Below are 18,672 nucleotides of genomic sequence, written 5' to 3'. Positions count from 1 at the left end.
ATGTAGGACACTCAAATCCTCCTACATCTGTTTAGTTGTTTTTTTCCAATATGAAGAGTGTCAATGAGACATTGCCAGTCTCACAATAGACCATGTTGTCCCACTAATCAGTTTGACTCTTTATCTTTAATGTCCTCCCCAGATGAATGACACTCCCACCTGTGTGACTCTGACATCCCACCGTTCCATGCCAGTCGCCAAGACTCAGCCGTCTGTGGTCAAGGTGTTTGACTACTACAAGCCAGGTTTGTACAGCAACAGACATTATGAATTATACAGTCATGTTCATCAATTGTCCAGTTTGAGGCCATGAGGTGTGTTGTCAAATGTTTAAGGATGTTGTTCAGATCTTATAATGGGCATTGTGGAAAACTTAAGTTGCACTCTGTGCGAAACCATATCAACACTTGCAAAGATATGTACGTTTATGACTACACACAGACATCAGTACATACAATGCACAATTATATCTAATCCTTCATGTTTGGTACCAACAGATGTCAAGGCATCAAATGTCTATCAGTCGGAGACCCTGAAGAACACCAACATCTGTGACGTCTGTGATGACTGTACTGGATGCCGCACCCGTCGGAGCCCTCAGAACACCAATGGAGGTCCTGCCCTTGCCATGGACACCCTTCTGGGCGTGGTGCTGGTGTTACTGACCAGGCTTTTTGTCCGCTAAAGCCACCCCACCGCCACCGGTGAAGACTGCTTGGATGTGCCTTGTAGCTAATTGGTAACAAAACTAAGATTTTTTTAGTTTTCAGCTTGCACATTCCATAATGTACTCTATCATGTTGTCAATCTAGTTTGAGGTTGCTTGAGGTCCGCTTAATGACCACCTTGCTTTACCAATGCAGCTTATGGTTTTAACGCTTTGTGATTCTGTACTTAAGATAAGCCTAAAATGTTTATGTCCAGGAGTATTTTACTGGAATCTTATTCCAAAGAATTCTTTATTGTCGACAATTGATGCAGACAACTTTCAGTTTTCCAACAGCTGGAATCTTTACGGCTTTAATCCACGCCTTATCAAAAACACACAGTAACCACTCCACCAGAAAACTACTGACTCGCCAATTAATTTAATAACTCAAAGTTGATTGTAATTCATTATGGTTTCTGTTAAATCCTTATTTAATCGGTGTACTTTGTGAAGAATTGTTAGTCCAAAGCAAGTCGATTTGCTTGTAATGGATTTTTAAACCTTGATAGTGTAACAAACTAGCCTTTAGTCATCTTAAATGTATTTCTTTTATTGAAGTACAAATCTAGTCTCTTCAAGATAATCAAGACCTTCAGCAAGAAAGATGTACCTACTCCTTTTAATTGTAATATAGTCTCGTAAGTCCCATTGAGTTGGAATAGCTGCTGTTTAAGGACAATTGTCCATTGTGAATGTGGGATAGATGTATATCAGATGTGTGAAGTATTTTAGTCTACCGATCATGCGTAGACAAGATTTTCCCTTATGTGCAATGCCTTTTAACTATTCTTGAAGATAGAAGCTTAAGCTGCTTTAATAAACCTTGACATCAGGAACCATTGTCTTGAGTGTGGTCTGTAAGTTACCTTCGCCAAGGTTGTTTTTGGAAGCGTTTGCGGGTCTGTCTCTGTCAACACACCTTGAGAATGCCTGGGGTGGATTGTCTTCATACTTTATGTCCAGGTACTTTCCAAGCAGATATTTGACATGTTTTAAGCCGTTTTTGTTACGCATGGCTTGGCAACATTAAGAAAACAGGACAAAATAGAAAGCCAGACAAAAAGGCCTAAAAAACATCAAAACCCATTCCACTGCTTGGAGAGTAACGTGTGGGTAGGTCTTGATGATGGTATTTCCAGTTTTTCTATTGTTTGATCCAAACAAGGTTATACACATGTAGTCTATAACCTCCTTGATCTGAAGATGGTAGTCACCAAGTTAGAGTGGTACATAGGTCTGCATGGTTAGAAGGAACATAGGTGTGAGCAAAACTATGTGGCCATGGAACTCTACCGTCTTACGGGGGGAAAGGGCAGTGCCATCTATTCTCTTACTCTCCAAGCAGAGGATAGTGAGGATCGTGACCTTTTTATCCTCAGCCCCGTTTTTCGTCAGACCTTTTCATCTTCTGCCGTTTTTCGTCTGCCATCTCCACTATATAAGGTCACGACCTTCTCCACTAACCTCTGCTTGGAAAGTTCTATTCTCTAGCCCCTCAGTGATTAACAAAAGCATTCTCTTCTAGGTATAAATTATCTTGCACCAAAAACAAAGTACCATGGGCACATCTTATTTCTGTCTGAATGAACTGGCAAAAGTACACCTTTGTAATGAAAATTGGTTTATTATAAATGACTTTGCAAGATCTCCATGTTGTCCTGACCATAGGCCATTTCTACAATTAAAAGTCTCCACATATATAAGGTAAACTTCATGTACAAGTGTACTTAGGTCTACCATCATTGCCATGGAGAGAGCAAACATTAATATGTGAACAAAAGACAAGAGTAACTGATCAACCTGCAGATTTAGTACGTAAGAACTGAATATTTGACCATGGAAACTACTATAACAGGCCCCTTATACTGGCCCTTATTTACAAGCTGTTTTGCAGTATTTGTCGTTTTGTTTGTAGAAGTTGCAGTACTTACAAAGCCCAAGATATGCACCAAACTAGACGGCTAATACATGGTAGCTGCGTGGTCTATTTGAATCCCTGCCTACAGAATATCTTGTGGAAAAACTAAATATCACAATTCTATGTGTTTTCCAGAAACAAATCCTTTGGCCAGGACTTTTTTCATGTAACATAACAATGACAATCCTCTATTAACCCCGGGGTGGGTAAATAGGCTTTCCAACTTGTATAGTCCTGTGATTACGACATATGTAAACAAGAATGGTAGATTAATTAGAAAAGCCAATGCTTCTGTCCTCTGGACAAACACATAGTGTACACTTTGGTCCCTTTGCATCATAATTCCCCATGAAAAGAAATCATCTAATTTCATGTAATGAGTAGAAAAAAATCCGGTTACAACTGAAATAATTCAATCGAATAGTTCCATCCCTCAAGAATCAACCTTGAGCACCTAAAATCATGTCTCTTTTCTTAGGAAAAGAGCGCCAACTTTCTTCGAAACTTTTATTTTCAAATTCACAGACAAGTTATATACAAGACAATGTCGGATGCGGCTGTACTGAAGACAAATACCGGAAGAACTGAAGCATTTTCAGTACATGTAGAGCTGATAAAATTCACTTAAGGACAGTCATCTGCACTGGTCAACACAGAAACAATGGGCTGGTGCTCTGACAAGTACGGACCATCAACTGTACAGGGGTAGTCACTGCTGTGCACTCGCAGGCTGCAGTAATGTTGTAGCTGTAATTGCCTCAGGAAACAGCGCATGGTAATTCACTATTGGCACGTAGTTTGCTTGGATCATCTTTCCTGCAAACCATCTTCCATGCAGGGCGTTTACACAGGCTGCTGCTGTCTGGATGTTGGGACACTTCACATAAACGTTCCCCTGTAAACAGAACAAAGTATGGTGAACCTTCATTGTGCCATTCTATTTGAAGGAGTGAATGTTGATACATACACAAAAAAACGTAGCTAAATTTAGAAGAAGAAAAAAATATACTACAGACATTCAATAAACGAGCCTAGGAAGCTCTTGGCAAACCAGATAAGTTGCACAAAAAGTGTCAAGTAAGCAAAACTTGGTCACAAAGGTAATAACCTGGTCAGCATTTTAAAGATTTTCAGTTTTCAAGATTTTTGCACAAGATTTTTCACTAATAATGGTCATAGGGGCACAAGTTAAAGCCTTGAATGCTTGGATTGCCTTATGATCTGCCACTTGTATTTAATGTTATGTCCACAACAGCAACATCAACAATTCTATACTGACCTGTGATTGCTCTCCTCCTTGCAATGGATCAGCAGTCTGCACAGAAAAAAAAATTCATAGCTTTTTTGACAAAATGTGTTGTGTATCAGATAATCAAGTAATTAAATCTTGAACAAATTTCCTCTGCCCCTCATGTCACTCTTCTGAAAGAAGTAAAGCTTTAGAGTAAATTAGACATGGGCTGACTGATAAACAGCAGCCCTAAAAGGTACTACTGTTCATGTGTGCAGCTAGCAAGAAGACCACTTCAAATTTACAAAGGTCACTTAACAACAACAGCTAATCAGACTTTAAATGTTGAGAGAGGTTTACAAAATGAAAATGTGTGTGAAGACTCACGTTGTCAGAGTTTTTATCCACAAACACGTGCAGAACACCCCCGTGCTTGGTACACTCCTCAACCACGTCATTCCTGATCTCCAGGTCCCAGTTTTGACTGTTTTCCCTGCAAGAGACAAGTAATACACATCTTTCAATCAATACAAACTCTTCAACAGTAGTAGTTACAAATGAGCACCAGCTATAGAAATGCAGGCCCCACAGCTCAACAAATAACTGGTTCTGATACTTACATCTTGATGTCAAACATATTGGAGAGTTGGAAACATGGTGTGGCGTAGGCAGGGATGGGTACAGGTGGAGGAGGTGGTTGCTGTCCTGCTGCAGGCATGACCCCTGCAGGGGCGGCCACCCCTGGTCCTCCTGCCCCAGGAAGGGTGGGCAGGCCTGTCAGGCTAGCCATGGGCATGTTCAACGCTGACTGGGCTGCAGCTGGCATCTCAAACCCAGTGCCTGAGTATGTATGGATAATACATGGTCAAACTACAATCACCTCTTGAGCTTTTTAATCCTCGATTTGTGTGAATTGAGGTACTAAAAGGAAAAGACTTTGGTTCATGGTCAGACTACAATAACAATTCAAGTTCAGGCTGCTTTATCCTGAATGAGTGTGACTAAAGGTAACAAAAAGAAAAGGGAGAACAGTTACTACAGGGATCTCAGGAGTCATCTTCCAAGAAACATCAGTCCAAATGATACCAAGCTGAAATGCTAAGGTTCTCCTAACCTTCAGCCAGCTTAGCCATGAGCTGGAGACGCCCAGTAGTGCTCAGTTCGATGCCTGTCCGCTCCAGCTCATCGCTGTCCAGAAAGGACGTTGCTGCTCCTGCGTCTGACCGCTCCGTCACATGCCCCACCTTCATGGGCCTGCCTGCCAGCTCAAACCCATTCAGCTGTTCAAGGGCTTTCTTTGCACATTCTGCATCGTGGAACTGCAGGGCACACAGTAACAAACACAGAGTTATGTACATGGCAGGGAAAGGCAGCCCTTGTTCACCTGAATACTATTGTAAAGGACTATGGCTCAATCACCACTGGGAAATAACATCTTAATTTTCACAGGATCACACGTTTGGCCACGCACACATATTTACTATACACTAAGTTGTTGATACAGTCAAACCTGCCTAGGCGACCACCTTTTCAACGCGACCACCTGGCCATGGCGACCGCTTTTTCTCGGTCCCGAAAATTTTCCCCATAGGCACAAGCATTAAGCTGCCTGCCCAAGGCGACCACCTGTCCAACGCGACCGCGACCGCCACTAACTGGGACTGCACAGAGCACAATCCCTGCCCATGGCGGCCGCCTAATTTTCAAGCGTGTGGTGACATCGGATCATTTTGCTGTCGGATTTCACTGAAAAGTTTTCAAGACTTTGAAGGACAAAAATAAGGACAAAAATATATGGAATAGCAATGTCATAGCAGCGCTCGTGAGTGCGACTCGCACACAATATGTATGCGACCAGTTTCTTGAGAATGCGACTAGATTCAAAATCACGGTCGCACGGTGCGACAATCCAAAATTAAGACCTGCGCCAGGATAATGGCTGCAGAACTAAGCGGTAAGCCGAAAATATAGGTATCCAATGCTACCGCGAATATCGTCGGTGAATTTTCTATCATGTTCCCACACCCGCGGTACAAAAACTATCCGTTCCTAGTGGCAAAGTTACCCATAGAAATAAAGGATATAAGTTTCTCTCCTTCGTGGTGTATTTGTTTGATTTGTAAAATGTTTCAAACGCCAAAACTTTGTCGATGAAAGTGAGCGCTCGCCGGACGCTCGCTGCTTTCAATGACAATGGCGGCCATGATGTTTATGAAAAATAGACCGCAGCAGAATGAAAGGCTTGTTTCCTGCGGTCATATTTATACCTGTTCAAGCGATGATTTTTACGATCAAAAATTGATGAATCAATTCAAGTGGAGTTTTATTTAAAAAAATATCAAATTTTCCTTTTGTCACCGGTATCATTTCAAAGCTCATTACCTGCCCGTTGTTATGGTGCTGCATGTACTTTCATTCTGCTGCTGTCTATACTGCACAGCGGCGAATCACAAAGCTTTCCCCATGCGGTCTGCCTGTCATTGGATGACGGCGCCGCGCGGTCCTGACGCGCGAAATTTGAACTACGCGTTTCGAAGTTCCCGATTTGACTGGGTCGGCACAAACAGATCATTTTTGATACTATTTTGAGCAAGAATTTTAAGGATATTAAAGTATTTTGGATTATCTGTAGACAGAGGGTGAGGGTAAAAAGAAAAGAAATGCCTGTAAAAATGTTGAACTTGATGCCAGCAGTGAAGTTTCAAATTATGGAATATGACTTTATTTGTTTTGGTCATGAACCCAATAGATAAGTTCTAGAGTCATCTATTTATTTATCATTCAAGGTTATGTGAATCATTACCTGCCTTGTTCCAAGTAAAAAATACCATTGTGTATTTTTCAACTTGTTGAACTTGAGGCACCGTGGCCCCCGGATAGGGGCCAGCCGGGGAACCTATGCCCAATTTTTCTAAAAATCCATCGTACTAGTATCAGTATGTAGGAAGGTATTGAATGAATTGAATTGCCAATTGTTCTGCACCATCAATGTAGGTTTTTATCTTTTATGATCTATTCAAATACTTTATTCCCGGTTGTTAACGTATAACAATGATTAATAGGAGTATTATTTGGTATAGCCAAGACTTTTGCTTGTTCTTCCAACTTTTTGTAGTGGTGCCCCTAGATTTTTGCTGGTGCCCCTAACTTTTTTGAGTTAGGAGCACAGTGCTCCTAGGCCTAAAAGTTAGTCTGGAGCCCTGCATAGCATCGATTCCTCCATGAAGTGCTTTAATAAAACGTTCCCCTTATAAACATTGTAAAGACATGTTTGTGATGTTGTTGTGCCTATCGTAATCTTTAAAGTTTATCGCAAACTCAGTTCGGTTTAAACTCAATTTTCAAAACAACTACGTAGTGCATTGCGTCAAAAAGTCAGATTTTACAGAAATTACTATCTATTTCTTGTATTTTCAACAAAAATGTGTCTGTGTCTTACTAAATTCCGACGAAAAATTACTTCGCGGCGGGCAAAACATCGGGCGAGAAATATTGTTCCTTGGTCCCGACGCCATCTTGGATTTGGCGCGGCCCGGACTTGGCGTACCGCTGACCTTTCTAAAACACGATGCTTTTGTGTATGAACATTACGAATACTCTAGTTATTGATGAAAATTAATATTCTTATTTTCTTCTTATTTCCATGACTCTCACAAACCTTTACTGGACGCTGTGCGTTCTGTTGCACTGACTTAAAATAAATAATACCTTTAGAGGCGGTCGCACAGAGCTTGACGGCGCGGCGCGACGAAATCACACCGATCCGTTTTTATCTTTAGTTGTTAGATCGAGAACTTTTTGCCCCTTTTATCCGGCCAGCGGTCGGCGCCCCAAAAAAGGCTGGGGCCAGCAGGTGTTTTCCAGGGATTTGTCTTAAGCCTTAAAACTTCGATGATGTGCGTGTGTGTGTGTACTATTTAATGTAACGTGTGAATGCGAGAGGGCGCTGTGTCTGTGAGATCATCGAGGCAACCATTGTTTTGTAGTCAAAATTATAGCGAAACTTTGTACACGATGTAGAGTCAATTCCATGTCACCGAGAGGGTTTTCAGATGATATTGCTAATAAGTTTGAACAATTTTAGAGAAAAGACTATTTCAGTCAAAATAATTCCAGACTGTTCAAACAATTGGAAATGAAAGTTTGAACATGTCTGAACTCATCTATATATTTTGGTAATAGTATGAAAGTATTTGCACAAATATCTCTTTATTTAGAACAAGTTCCAAACATCTGTGTGATTGTTTCACTGTTGGAACATGTTCCAACATTTTGTATCATTCTCAAAATGGTAGATTTGGGATATTGCCCCCATAAAAGTAGGTGCTAATCACGCTCTATTGTCTGCCTCTGTATATTTTTAGATTTCACGTCTGGACACAGGCAACTCTTTTGTTTTGAGGTGTCTGTGTGTGGCACCTAGGCCTAATCCCCTATACTTTGAAGGGATGTGTGAATTGGCCTGTTCCCAGCCCACTGACCCAGTTATACCATTTTTGTAGAATGTTGGAACATGTTCAAACAAATGATCAATCTATGTTGCAACAGTTTAGAAACTAATACAAATAATGTGTTCAATGTTGAATTTTTTTTAACCTGTTGGAACACAGCAGAAAATATTTAGAACATCACATGAATGTTGGAAATTGTTCTTAACAGTTACTTATCTCACATAGATTGTTACAAAGGTTTTGTAAATGTTAGAACAAAAGGCAACAAACACCCTCTCGGTAATGTGGAATCGACTCTAGCGGTATACAATTATAACAACGATAACGGAAAATGTAATTTTTGTAGGATCTTTCTGTCAATGAGAATTGAATCTGGTGGGGGTCATGCTGTCTAAATTCACATGATTTTCCATCCATTTACGTACCGTATTTGAAAACCTCGACCTGGAAACATGTGAGTGGAATCCTCTTCATGGCGACCACCTGTCCATCGCGACCGTTTTTGCTCGGTCCGCCGGGTGGTCGCCGTGGGCAGGTTTGACTGTACTTAAATATCACAATTGATTGAATTGTGATAGACAAATTAGTGGGACTAGAATGGAAGAAAAGAAATAACATTTTCCTTGACTTACAGTGATAAAGCCGTATCCCTTGGAGCGCCCCGTCTCACTGTCCTTCATCAGCTGAATGTTGTCGATCTGTATGTAGAATAAGGGTGGCAATTTTCAGATTTGAAAATTTATCAAGTCTGTAGTTAAGCTACTCAAGTCTACTGGTGGTAGAAAAAAAATACATGTCTGTACACACAATGTACAAATGACAAGATGTACTCATCAACATCAATGAAATGCCCTAATTGGTTTTGGTCTACTTTGCCTGCTGTATGTAGTAGTGCATTACTTCAAGTATTAACTAGGCAGGAATACATTACAAAGGAATGCTTCTAGAAATGTTTAAAAGCCAGGGTAATAATGTTGAAGCGCAATGGCACACCTTTCCAAAAGGCTCAAAGATTCCCCTCAGCATGTCCTCTGTGATGTTGAAGTGCAGGGAGCCCACGTAGAGTCTCATGGGGCCGGAGCTGCCCTTCTGCAGGTTCTGGGAGTTGGCTGCTGCCCTGTTCTTCTCTGCCTGAGATGCTTGTACAATGATGGGGACTCCAAGCAACTTCTGGTTGGTTAGACCAATAGCCTAGGGAATACAAACACAGATATAATATATATATATATAGTATGTATACATATACTTGTAAGAGCCGTACGCTACTTTCTAATATTCTTAACATTAACATAACTAGGCTTTATCAATCACATACTTCAGAATTTATTTCATTAAAACTCTACTTCAAATACTCTGTGTTGTGACCTAAAACTTAGCACACTGAAGCCATATAAGACCCTTTGATAAGAAATGTCACATACCAGGACAAACATTTCATCGGTGTTATAAGAAGTGTATAGTTTTCAAAATGTCAGTCTCAAAGGACTAAATTACATATACTGGAGACAATATACAGTATAATTGATTAGTTCTTCAACATGTTATTTTGCAAAGGAGTGAAAATGATGGGAACCATAACACTCTTTTATCCTCATGTCCCACAGTGATGACATGGATTTAATGTTGCATTCAGTACACTGGAAAAACAGCAGAAGCTGCATGCCACTAGGAGGGGGTAGCCTTACCAATGGGACTGAGGATTTGTCTCCAAACTCCACATAGCCAAAGCCCTTTGAGCGACGTGATTTGTGGTCTGACACTAACCGCACATCACGAACCTAAAACAGAGTAAAGAGAGATTGCAGCTTCAAAAATTGGACAACTGTGTCCTTACCATTGGAACACACGACGCGTCAGTAAACTCACAATACGCAATGCCCTTGTGGCGTCGGGAGTTGCGATCTGCTATAAGTCGAACTTCATGGACCTGCAAAAGAACAACCAGACGTCAGCACAACCTGCAACTGACCCAGCTGGCAGAGCAGGATCTGAAATCAACCTAAGTTGTAATTAGTACATTAGGAACACACACAACATTGTCACAGACACTTATCTACAATAAATCTCTGCACTAGTCCTCATCACAGTACAACAAAACAATGCCAAATAGCCATCATGGCTTAACAAGATGCAAATCTACATCAAGAGATTGATACCTTTCCAACTGACGAGAAAAAATCTTCCAGATCTTTAGGTCTGACCCGCTGGGATAGCTGCATGACAAACACTGTGCGCTGATCCCGCTCTTCTGGGGACAGCTGGGGCCCACTCTCATCCTTGGTAACACCATTTTCCCTGCAAAAATAAGTGCGAACATGTTATATAGACAAATACAATAGCTCTTCTTAGTCACCACTACAGTAGTGAGTAAATACATGTATGTACAACAACTGTGAAGTTACTGTGTTCATTTTAGATGGGAACTTTCATCAGTGTCGTAACATAAAGTTCTCTTGACATTTAGGTGTAAAGGGAATTTTTCAGGGTTGCACGTTCAAAATCAAATGAATCATTACTTTCTTGGATTCTTAACATAATTCACATGAGGTTTGATTCTTACAATCCTTCAGTAAAACTCACCTCAAAGGACTTTTAGACTTGGACTTCTTCTTCGGACTGCGAGCCCTGGAAAGAAATTGACGTGAAATTTAGTCAAGGAAAGACATTAATGTACACAGTGTATGTATCTGACAGAGGAAGTGAGTTAAGTCATTGACATCAGTATTAGTCACTGACATCAGAAGCATTTATTTTCTAGGTTACTAAGACAGAAAGTATGCCCGGGGCTGATAGTAAGAAGCAGACATCGGAGTCTATAGCCCTGTGTCCCCAGAACAACAGCTTACAAAGCCTGCTACTACAGAATTCTGAAGGTATAAACCCAGAGTTCCGTTTGTGTAGTTGTAGGCATCATGCATGATTAACACATTTAATAGCACGTTTCATTTTACATAGATGCAATGCCAAGTTGAGGAACAAACTGATCAATCTGCTGTAAGATGGGTGCAACTTGGACGTCTTCTTACATTTCATCCATAAGGAATCTTAAAATTATCTTCCTGGAAGATAGGTTCCTGAAGCAAGTTTTATTAACCATGCATTGTTATGTACTAGATTTTCCTTAAAATGACAAAAGTATTTCTAATTAGCATCAAAACTTGTCTTTCCAACATGTGCTTAAAAGAAGCCATGCAACAACTTTGCATCTTGCACTTTTGATTGTCAATCACTGCATGTGACAGTCATTACTGACCCTTGTCAGACACCAGGTTATGCGTTGGATTTTCAAAAGATTGCCTAAAATGCTTGTAAGTAGTCAAGCCATGCAATTTTTTCTTGATGGATGAGACAGAAAGCTTTTTTTTGGACTTTCACTGTTCTCTTGATTACAATTTGGTCTCTGGGTCAATCTCCAACGTGTCTTCTCTCTGCTTTGACAGTTCTTTCTCTCACACTATTTTTGATCAACAGTATCAACAGCAGTTGGTCCCACGTAGCCAGTTTTAGTTACCTTGGTTGTTCAGCAGGCTTAGTCTGTTGTCTGCATGGGGAGACAGAATAATTGCAACTCAGCATACATTACGGTACAACCTTGCTCATCCCATATGGGGGTGGACCAAACTTTTCAGTGTTATCAACCCACACAGATGAAGCTTCGGGTATGGTTAGTGGAGCTCATAGGAGTACTTGGGTAAAGCTCCATCAAGGGAGTTTCTCAATGTATGTTTCACATGCCAACTGATATATAAAAGATATATGTTCAATTTTCATCCACTACCATTTGCATCATGTGAACTACTGGGTTCTAATGGGCGGGGCTGTCAAAAGGTTTTCATGCATGTTTAACAAGTCAATGGAGAAAACACTTTTTGCTCGTGCAAACAAGCATGACATATTTTGGCCACAGTACCTGGCTTTTGCGTTGCTGGTTAAGTGATAAATGTCAAATTTCAAGAGGAATGTATATATGCAAGAAGAGCAGAACACGGTGCAAACATGAGTTAATCCATAGCAGAAACTAGCAGGGTTCCCTAATAATGTGTAACCCTAGTGATGTGATTATTCATACCTGGGTTGACCACCAAAGTTTTGTCTGCGTGTGAAAAAAATGCAACTTGTCACTATCTTTCATGTATCTAACAACTTTTCCTTTGTTCTTTTACGCGTAAAACTGCAAATTCAACAAGCTTCCCAATCTTTAACATAATGCACAGCAATAAAATGGGTTATTGAATAGCATGCCCACTGTCCGAAACACATTTTTAACAACCTGAGACGGGTCTAAGAATTCAAATCGCAATAAAATCTACTACAGATACGGCTCGGGTTTAATTTGAGAAACAATGGACAACATTCTTCTAATTATCACATTTTTGTCATTGGGATTTACATTTTGATCTTTCACATATGGTATTAGTGTAGTTATGTCCTGTCGTTATCTTAAAGCTTTGTGGAATGTTTTCACATGAGAATACTGCATCATGTTGTATCTATCACCTCTTGCTATCTTTTTTCCACATGAAGCTACTTTGATGTAGTGCTCTCTGCTAATGTTACAAATATCTGTCTGAGGCTAGCCTGGATCCATCATTTAATTTAAATTGTAACTGGCTGATTGACGTCATCTAATACAACAGACTATCTAATCTAGTAACATTGAAAGCCCTAAGATTGATTACAATAACACTAAACAGGATGGGTGTTAAAGGAGAAAGGTTTTATGGTGAATTGCTGCAAGTCCTAGCTAAATCTGTCCTTCTCTAGCATGTCCTTCTCCTTCTCTTTTTTGAGCTGCCTGACTACCGAGTGATGTTTTTAGTTATTTGTCTCACTTTTGAAAATCCCTTACGCTTAAGTTCTAAGTTTTATGAACAATGTCAAATTGATCCTTGGAGATAGCCATTGGAGATGTAAATAACTTTTCTACATTAACTTCATAGTCAAGCACCCAAAGGAACGTACCTGTAGCGCCCACCCCGGATAGGACTGCGGCTTCTGCTTCTTCGGAAGCGATCCCGGTAACGTCCTCGACTCCGTGACCGGCTCTTCCTGGAATTGATTTAGTCAGGATTAAATGTTTTCACACCTGCTAAATCTAGACTGCAAATTCTTTACAAACTATAGTACACATTCCCCCCAAGAAGAACTGAACTACAAAGAGTTTGTTCCAACAGCTTTCCATGGTCAATTTCTCACTTTCAAAACTACAGCACATGAACAAGCTAGAATAGAGAACTTGGAACAAGCTAGGTACGGTAGCAATTTGCCTTTGCTTCAGTACACAAGTGACAACATATTTCTACAGCTGTATTCTTTCAAAACATCACAGCATGTACATACCTTTTCCGTTCACGACTCTTAGATCTGCGATCGCGGCTCCGAGAGCGACGCCTGTCCTTGTCCCTGCTGCGGGAGCGCTTGTCACGACTTCGAGAGCGGCTGCGGCTGTGTTTCTTCCTCTTCCTATCAGGAAACCATTCGAATGATCAGACACAAGCAATCACATTGAAAGGTGATGTTAGACAAAAACCACCAGTAATTGTTACATGTACCCTGCCCTGCCTTGATTTTAAGTCGTAATTATGTATTATGCTCTGGGATAAAACAACGAAACTTGGATGTCATTTTTGCGAATGTTACTGGCATGTCAACCAATACATACAAAAAAATAAAGTGTAACACACTAAATATGTCAAAACAGTGAAGTCTACTGCTTTCACCTTCCTTGACCGTAAGTGATGATAAAACAACCCTAAATTGTTGCATATTCATTAGGTACATATTTTAATAAAAGAAAGTTTCACCATGTCTATGTCAGTCATCTTCTCAGCTACCTGGGGCCACACTTACAACATGACCGTGGCAGAAGGTCAACATGGCATCTCCACATTGCACACACTAAGAGCTTACAGCACCACAACAAATTCCAGCAGGATATCTGAAAAACTCTTGGATATGGACTCTCAGTAGTCAAAACTTGGTAGCAGATTTCCTGCCTGAATTAGTAATATCAAACTTACCCTGTGAGTTATAGGGCCTCCACTGATATGGGGCTAGAGAAACGAATATCTGCCACATTGTCCTCTACCTATTTGTACACGATATAAGGGAGATTGTTATCCTTCTTGCCTGAAAAGATGCTATACAGTTTTGATGAAACTATCTACAGTGGACTTAGCTTTTAGCTTCACAGGCAAATCCCAATTGAAGATTTTACCACACATGCCCACATAAAAATGACCATCCTGTACAGTGTTACAAAACTCTGACAGGAGCTTTTCCATTTCCTTTTATTTCCTGTTTAGACAACTGGGACCATGTTGACATGTACTGTCTACATATCATCTTGCATCTACAACCCGCTGCCTTTGTGAAATAAAGGAACAACTTACTTCTTTCTTTCTTCATCTTTGTCACCGCTGGACTTGCTGGAGATGTCCTATCAGGTCCGAAAACACAACAGCAAAATGATGTGACAACAACGGTGGGTGTTGTGATGCCAAGAAGTGGGAAGGGGTGGGAGGAAGAAAAAACAACAGCATAAAATTCAGTCAGTAATGTTGCATTCAATAGAACTGTTTACTGTTGCTTGAGTGTACTAAACATTCACATGTGTATCTGGTCCATCAATATTAGAAGCCACACGGCTGTGCCAGCTCATAGATGGCTAAGTTGGCTGTAGGATGTATGAGCAGAAAAAAATAAAGTAAAAACCTCATCTGCCTATAAAAGTAAGCACTGGACAGAGACGGATGCCTGACTAGGCAGACAGGTCTGACACACCCATGAGTGAAGGTTTAACTACACAGTGGAGCCAGTTGCACTAGCCATGTACCAATATCATTGTCATACACTAGGCCACTCATTGACTCCCAGTTATTGAGAGCGACAGATCAGCCGGCAGGAAGTCAGCTCCCAAGGCTGCAGCCATCAGATGAAGGAGGTGTCCAACAGCTTGCTTCATTAAACCCTGGGGCGAGAGGGGGATCCACACTTTAGTCCTATAGATTAAGGTTCACTGATTTCTTTCTGTTTTCAACTATCAATCTCAATATCTAGCTATAGCTTTGAATTCTAGTTTGACAAATTTGATATCAGTTCCAATATGAGTCAACAGTTACATGACTTATAAATTGGGCATCGATGTTGAAGAGAAGGCAAAACCCTGCATCTCATTCTGTTAGATAAGCTCATTTGATACAAGCATTACTTTTTGATGTTTCGAATGCAGAAATGGATGACTCAAGACGGCGTTAGAAGACGATATCACATGAACAACAAAACATTATGCCCATCACGTAATAAGATGGAATTCCCCAACTGCCAATTGTCATACCAATATTACTTTTCCCAAAGAGCTAAAAATTACAGCAAAGTAGTTTTTGCAAACTTCCACATGCAATCTTATGGGCCAAAAGTTGTGTGCTTCTTTGTTTGGCAAAGGATAATGTCTACGCTGTTAGGATTACAACTATACTATAAACCTGTTGTCAGAGTAAGAGAGAGCCGATGTAGGTGTGTGCAAACTTGGGGTGATGATCACTACCTCGTAGGCCTTGAAGCAAACTGTTGCTGTACAAAGTCAATGAGGTCTACAACGAGAGAATGAAATGTGCAACAGCAGTCAGACAGGGCCGATACACAAGACTTCTAATTTGTCCAGCTTGAACATTAATCCACAGTTTAACATTCCTGTCTTCTCCCTATATAAGACAATGAATAATTATGTCCTTGGTTGCAGTTGATCAGTTTTTTTCATGTCAAAAAGACCAAATATCTTAGAGGGGTCACATTAAAATACCTCTAGGGAGAAAACAGAAAAGATATTACTACACATTTTAGACAATTAACACTAAATCATGCAGTCAAACTGGACAAATGGACACAAAAGTCAATGCTGGACAATGTTCTTCTAGTGACTGTGTCACATAAATAGCCATCTGGTTTGAGATGATAAAAAAACGTGCTATATGGCCACTGCAGCTTTGAGTTCGATCATTACTTCTAATTACATCCAGCATTGATTGGAATGGGTAGCTTATTATAAATCAATGATGTAACATTCAATTCTTCCTATCACTTAATATCACAAAGGTACCATTTTTGAGTGCAAGCATAAAAAGAATTGGTGCAATTAAGACATGTCAGTGCTTCTGTCTTTACAAAATATGTTACCTTTCTTCAAAAACAAGTGAAATCTACCTGCAGTACCTGCCATCAGTTTTGGAAAGCTTTCAACACATTTTCTACCTATTTCTACAAATCTTAAGTCTCATGGCAATGAACTATACCACATTCAATATAAGAAGTCTCCAATGGGCTAAAGTGAGCACTTGGTACAAAGGAAAGAGTGGATTAATCAATTACGTTACAGTAAAAAAGTTCAAGTTCTGTCCTTACATGCAGCAACTGTGAACTAATTTTTTTATAAATTTGGACCATGAGCAGTACATTTTATCAAAAATTCATTTGTTATATTATAGCTTGTCAGTTGAAGGTTACCATGACAAATTATAGTTATACAGCGAGGAAAATTGTCAAGTGATTGTTATCTTTAAACTTTAAGAAGAAAAGCAGTTTAATATCTATGTATCTTTAGTCAATCACGCAGCCAACTTCATTTTTCAATACACCGTCACCTTCTCATTGCTTGTGTTTTCCTATCAGCAAACAAATAGCAACATTTCTGCTAAGCACAGATTTATCTTGCAAATTATATAACTTTTCCTCTCATTTTTCATTCCTCACTAAAATCAGTGATCATTTGATGCATTGAAAAGTTAATATTACTATGTGTTCTTCAAACAGCCATTGTCTGTGCTGACTGAATTTTTTCTTCTTCTTTTTATTCTACTACATATCCAGAGAGATAACCTACCTCTTTCTTGTAAGGGGCCTCCAGCATAGCTTCCACATCAAAGTCGTCAGCCATGGCTGCTGTTCACTGTATCAGACAGCCTGAGTAGGACACAGAGAGAAAGGAAACCACTTGAATGGACAGAACACAGACAAATTATGGACAGAAGATGAAGGCCCTGTGTTTGAGGAGAGCCATACCTCGACTCCTCGAGCATGTTAAAGAAGCATGGCGTGAGTGGATCAAACCTTTCGGTATACGGTTACAATATATAGGCTACAAACTCTTCAATAATAATTTAAAATAAAGAATTAGAGTATTCAGACAAAATGATTGAAATTGTTTACAACTTGTCCAAGTAGACGTGCCAGTGGAAAATTTCCCTTCCCTACCTGCTTGGACAAGATGTAAACAAATTATTTCAATCTATGCTGGATGTAAAACAAAAATTTACAATGCTTCAGCTTGAAATTGTTTTTACATCAAAACCAAACCAGGCAGTTGATCACTTTCTACAGGCCATACAATTTTAAGACAAACATGTAAAGCCTACTTCACATAATTTCAAGGAAACTGAGGTTTGTGGTATGGGCTTGCGTTTGTACTGAAGCCACATGGTGATCAGGATCTGTCACACCTTTCTTTGTCTACGCATGAGGTAGATCGGTTTCGGTAGATCTACTTCTCAGAGAGAAATAAGTTGGTAATTTTTTCTCATTTTCGGAGGTGACCTGGTAATACTGTGTACCGTTTACATGTGAGCAGATTCAGCGGAACATGGCTAGGTAACGTTACGCCTTCCTCACGCCCAAGCTTTCCCACACTAGCAGCTCATGTGACTCGCCTGGTCAGGACAGACTCTGCGTAGGCCATAAAATCACAAGTAAACCGTTTATATACAAATCAAGGATACCTATACAAAATTAGCTTCTCTGCGATCTCTATACTAGATCTTTAACGAATGTAGAAATATGGAGGAAACATAATTTGGTGAACACCACTTCACTGTGACGTCCTCTACGTTATAATAAAGATAATAATTGCCAAAATAACATCAATTTGTAGGATTTGGGCCTCACCTTTACAAACTGTGCAGTATATCAAATATGCAGACTTCCTAGAAGTGATTTGTACCACTGGGAGTGGTCAGCACAGATGCACACGGCGCACAGTGGATTTCCTCCTCCAAGTCGCCAAACGTCGCCTTGCACGATCGTCTGAAAAACACGGCGTGCCTGTGGAGAAAACAAAATGGCGCGGTTGTGCTCTTCCCGACGGGTTTCACAAAATGTACTGCAGGGGTAAAAATGACGTCAATTTTTGGCAACGCCAAAAGGAAGAGGTGGTGACCCATTTTTCGGGACAATGAAAGTCTGTCACTTGAATCCTTGCTTGAATCAAGGACATCTATATTTAACCTCCTTGCTTGGATCAATTAAGGTTCAATATAGCTGTCCCATTTAAAACCTATTCTGGCGACAGGGTCTATAAAAACTTATGTGATGC

The 18,672-nt window shown here is 40.2% G+C and overlaps 2 protein-coding genes across 16 annotated transcripts in view; one reads left to right on the top strand and one right to left on the bottom strand.

Moving 5' to 3' along the window:
• The window catches only part of LOC136439256 (CD109 antigen-like), a 35,920-nt gene extending 34,375 nt beyond the window's left edge, over positions 1-1,545 (top strand). For all 12 annotated transcript variants that reach the window (XM_066434558.1, XM_066434559.1, XM_066434560.1 and 9 more), the window contains exons 35-36: positions 143-245; positions 498-1,545. In XM_066434558.1, the coding sequence (XP_066290655.1) occupies positions 143-245; positions 498-685 (291 nt within the window). In that variant the 3' untranslated portion in view covers positions 686-1,545. The remainder of the gene's footprint in view (positions 1-142; positions 246-497) is intronic.
• Positions 1,546-2,313: 768 nt separating this feature from the next.
• Positions 2,314-18,452, bottom strand: LOC136439260 (RNA-binding protein 39-like). Of its 4 annotated transcripts, none has more exons than XM_066434571.1 (17): positions 18,246-18,452; positions 17,188-17,267; positions 14,702-14,748; positions 13,650-13,772; positions 13,272-13,358; positions 12,379-12,402; positions 11,821-11,850; positions 10,890-10,934; positions 10,466-10,604; positions 10,144-10,236; positions 9,303-9,500; positions 8,942-9,007; positions 4,973-5,177; positions 4,479-4,698; positions 4,246-4,351; positions 3,907-3,942; positions 2,314-3,522 (listed from the first exon to the last, which is right to left on the bottom strand). In XM_066434571.1, the coding sequence occupies exons 2-17, from the start codon at positions 17,239-17,241 to the stop codon at positions 3,337-3,339; spliced, it is 1,659 nt and encodes a 552-aa protein (XP_066290668.1). In that variant the 5' UTR covers positions 17,242-17,267; positions 18,246-18,452; the 3' UTR covers positions 2,314-3,336. The 4 variants fall into 4 exon arrangements, with proteins under 4 accessions (XP_066290668.1, XP_066290667.1, XP_066290669.1 ...); XM_066434570.1 differs by lacking the exon at positions 10,144-10,236 and adding an exon at positions 9,995-10,087 and having other exon boundaries at positions 18,246-18,450; XM_066434572.1 differs by lacking the exons at positions 10,144-10,236; positions 12,379-12,402 and adding an exon at positions 9,995-10,087 and having other exon boundaries at positions 18,246-18,450.
• Positions 18,453-18,672: the final 220 nt, after the last annotated feature.

This window comes from Branchiostoma lanceolatum, chromosome 7 (genome assembly GCF_035083965.1).
Source record: "Branchiostoma lanceolatum isolate klBraLanc5 chromosome 7, klBraLanc5.hap2, whole genome shotgun sequence".
NCBI lineage: Eukaryota > Metazoa > Chordata > Leptocardii > Amphioxiformes > Branchiostomatidae > Branchiostoma > Branchiostoma lanceolatum.
This window is presented reverse-complemented; position numbering and strand designations above follow the sequence as displayed.

What these genes read in the sequence shown, in the direction of transcription:
- LOC136439260 (XM_066434571.1), bottom strand. Translation starts at nt 17,241, where the DNA reads ATGGCTGACGACTTTGATGTGGAAGCTATGCTGGAGGCCCCTTACAAG. An exon ending in AACTTTGGTGGTCAACCCAG is followed by an intron (nt 11,851 to 12,378) that starts GTATGAATAATC and finishes CTCCCCATGCAG; the next exon opens with ACAACAGACTAAGCCTGCTG. An exon ending in AGGGATACGGCTTTATCACT is followed by an intron (nt 5,178 to 8,941) that starts GTAAGTCAAGGA and finishes TGTGCCCTGCAG; the next exon opens with TTCCACGATGCAGAATGTGC.